General features: G+C 47.8%; 1 protein-coding gene across 2 annotated transcripts; it reads right to left on the bottom strand.

Annotated features, from left to right (window-relative positions):
* Positions 1-423: 423 nt before the first annotated feature.
* On the bottom strand, positions 424-2,345 carry LOC127330095 (uncharacterized). 2 transcript variants are annotated; one of them, XR_011750909.1, is made up of 4 exons: positions 1,807-2,345; positions 1,429-1,720; positions 1,055-1,267; positions 424-965 (listed from the first exon to the last, which is right to left on the bottom strand). XR_011750909.1 is itself a non-coding variant. In XM_071825127.1 (3 exons), the coding sequence occupies exons 1-3, from the start codon at positions 1,956-1,958 to the stop codon at positions 1,220-1,222; spliced, it is 492 nt and encodes a 163-aa protein (XP_071681228.1). In that variant the 5' UTR covers positions 1,959-2,345; the 3' UTR covers positions 424-1,219. The 2 variants fall into 2 exon arrangements, 1 of the variants encoding a protein (XP_071681228.1); XM_071825127.1 differs by having other exon boundaries at positions 424-1,267.
* Positions 2,346-2,788: the final 443 nt, after the last annotated feature.

Genomic DNA, 2,788 nt, shown 5'->3' with positions numbered 1-2,788 from the left:
AGGGCAGGGCACACCAGAAGTCACCGATCTTCAGATCTAGAACAACGTCGGCAAGCGGCCCTCGCTCCACGACCAACGACCGTCATCTCCTCGCCGTCCTGACGGCCAAGTGGAAGACCAGCACCCGCCTGCTGCTTGCCGCCAAGCAAGTGCCGCTTCACCACCCGAGGTAGCTGTCTCGGTGTCTGGAGTTAACCGCGAGGCGCGGCACGATGGGAACCTCACCGCTACCTTCCTCAGCCGCCGCAGAAGATACATGCGGTCACCTCTGGTAGCGGCGGGGAGGTAGGTTGGGGGAAGGGGGCAGCTGGTTACAATAATTATTTACAACGACCATTTCCAAATCTCGAGGGCATATTTGGACGATTATAATTTACCTCCTCAGACGGCTCCTTACTTTCTACATATTATGTTTGTGAGCTCTTTTACAGTGATTGGCACGGAACTTAGGCTCCGTCTAATCAAATTTAGGTTCCGTCTAATCAAAAATTTCGTGACCGTTGATTACATCAGTGATAAATTTTGTGTAACTTCTATAATGCAATAATAACAATTATAACGGACGTTTTATTTTGTCAACTCATCAAATCAGAATAAAAAGTTGCTGATCAACCAAATCAATCTGGCCGACTCCTCTATTCTGGACTCGTCGTGGCCTTCTTCACACACCAGCGCCCGCAGCCTCTGCCCCTCCCCACGTCGCCGGGTCGCTGGAGGTCAGGCCCCATCCTCTCCGTCGCAGGCGCCAGCCGTCGCCGCTGCACCTCCCCGCGAGCCGCCGCCGCCCCTCCCCACGTGGCGGGGATCGCTGGAGGTCAGGCCCCGTCCTCTCCGTCGCAGGCGCCAGCTGCCGTTGTCCCTCCCCACGCCGCGGGGATTGCTGGAGGTCACGGCCCCGTCCTCTCGGTCACCTGACGATAGTAGAACATTGCAACATCTAAACGGGCTACACATTGCTCCATCACCTGACGGTAGCAGAACAAGTCAAATACATGTTACAGTAGCAATAATGAAAGGTGTCTATTCTTTCGAAATTAAGGGCGCCGATGAATACCAATTTTTCCAATACTGGCGAACAGCAACACTCATGCCAATCAGCACGAAGGGGGCAAATCCTGCTGAACAAATCCTGCTGAACACGTCGTCAAATGCAGCATTCCACAAGTTAACAGAAAAGTTGCCTTGCTGCTGATCACCCAAAGAAGGGCCTGACACTCTCCTAGCCTTTGGGGTCGAGGAACCTTCTGCGGATGTGAAGAGTTAATGCCTGGAAAAGAACATTCTTCAGAAAATTCACAATGTCGAGAAACAAGAATTATTTAGAGATCAATAGGGCTAAGAGAATCACTGCAGAGTAATTCTTATAGGATTGCAAGCCTGTTAAGACTTAAGAGTCAACAAGATCTTATGATCTGAGTAAAATATTACCTGCCACCACACTGTCTCGACAATCCGAGAAAATATCCAGGATTCAATACTCTCTAGTGCAGCTAAAACTGTACTTGTTTCCTTCCAATCATCTGGTATATGCAGGACATGTTTGGTTTGCTTCCCATTGGAGTTATTTTTCCATAGCATTGGCATGGATTTCCCATCAAAGCACTGTGCACCATCATTTATGCTGTTAGTCGTCATGGTTGGAGTCATTTGATGTGAAATGTCAAAAGATTCTGAGATTATCTCCCTGAGGACAACTGTATTGGACAGCCAGAATGTCAACCTGCATTAAGCGTAAATTATTAACGGAAAAAACATAATTCTTATGCCATATCTTATATGGTCAGTATATCATTATCCATATCTTACCTTGAAGCATCATTACTGCATGACTTCGTAACAAAAACATGACTAGAAACAATGTTTTTTGCTACTGAAGCTCTCTTATCTGAGGACCAAACCTTGGATGCATGAATGTACAGCCTAGAAACACGCTGAGCTGGTATGTGCTGAACTTCCATGCTCAAGCAATACAGAGTACAGAGAAACTTCGATGCTCAGTCAGAGCAACAACCAGTGATGCCCAAATGCTTAAGAGAGAGATCCTACGCTTCACTCCGTCGCCGTCCCCTCCCCTCCGTCGTTGGGACAGACTGGGCCCATCGCCTTCCTGTCCCCTCCCATGTGGCCCCCTCCTCTCCATCGCGGGACTCGCCGAGAGAGACCCTCCGTCGCCTTCCACTTCCCTCTACCGCGGGGCTTGCCGGGAGAGAACCTCCGTGCCCTTCCCCTCCGTCGCCTTCCACTCCACTCCACCGCGGGGCAAGCCGGGAGAGACCCCTCCCCTCCATTGCCGGGCTTCCAGAGTGAGAGAGTGATAGACGAGAGACGGAGAGGTTGAGAGAACGAGAGAGAGATAGGATAGTGATGCTGATTTAGATTTGGTGAGAATAGGACGGCAACTTTAAGATATGTACAAATATGATTATTTATTTGTTGCTTTAAGATTTGTGTAGTCTTGATTTGGCCGCTTAAAAGGACGTATGTCTTTTATAATTTTCGTAAAATACATCTGAGGTTCCGGCCCTACAGAATTTGGTTCCGGTCCCGCAATTTTGATTCCGTCAGTTTGGTTCCGTCTAATTACCACCGTTAGATCGGGGTAGATGGACGCTTATTAAAAATGCCAATCACCCTAAAACTTGTATATGTTTGATTCACTAAATAAAAGCAATTCCTACCTGATCCCCTATAATTTAACACCTAAAAGTTCTGTCGTTTTCTTGAAATTATACATAAATCTACAACATTGTAAATACACAACCCATAGCATAGTCATAGAGATCAAATT

Source organism: Lolium perenne, chromosome 2 (assembly GCF_019359855.2).
Source record: "Lolium perenne isolate Kyuss_39 chromosome 2, Kyuss_2.0, whole genome shotgun sequence".
NCBI lineage: Eukaryota > Viridiplantae > Streptophyta > Magnoliopsida > Poales > Poaceae > Lolium > Lolium perenne.
Note: the sequence above shows the minus strand (reverse complement) of the source record. Positions and strands in the feature narration are given on the sequence as shown.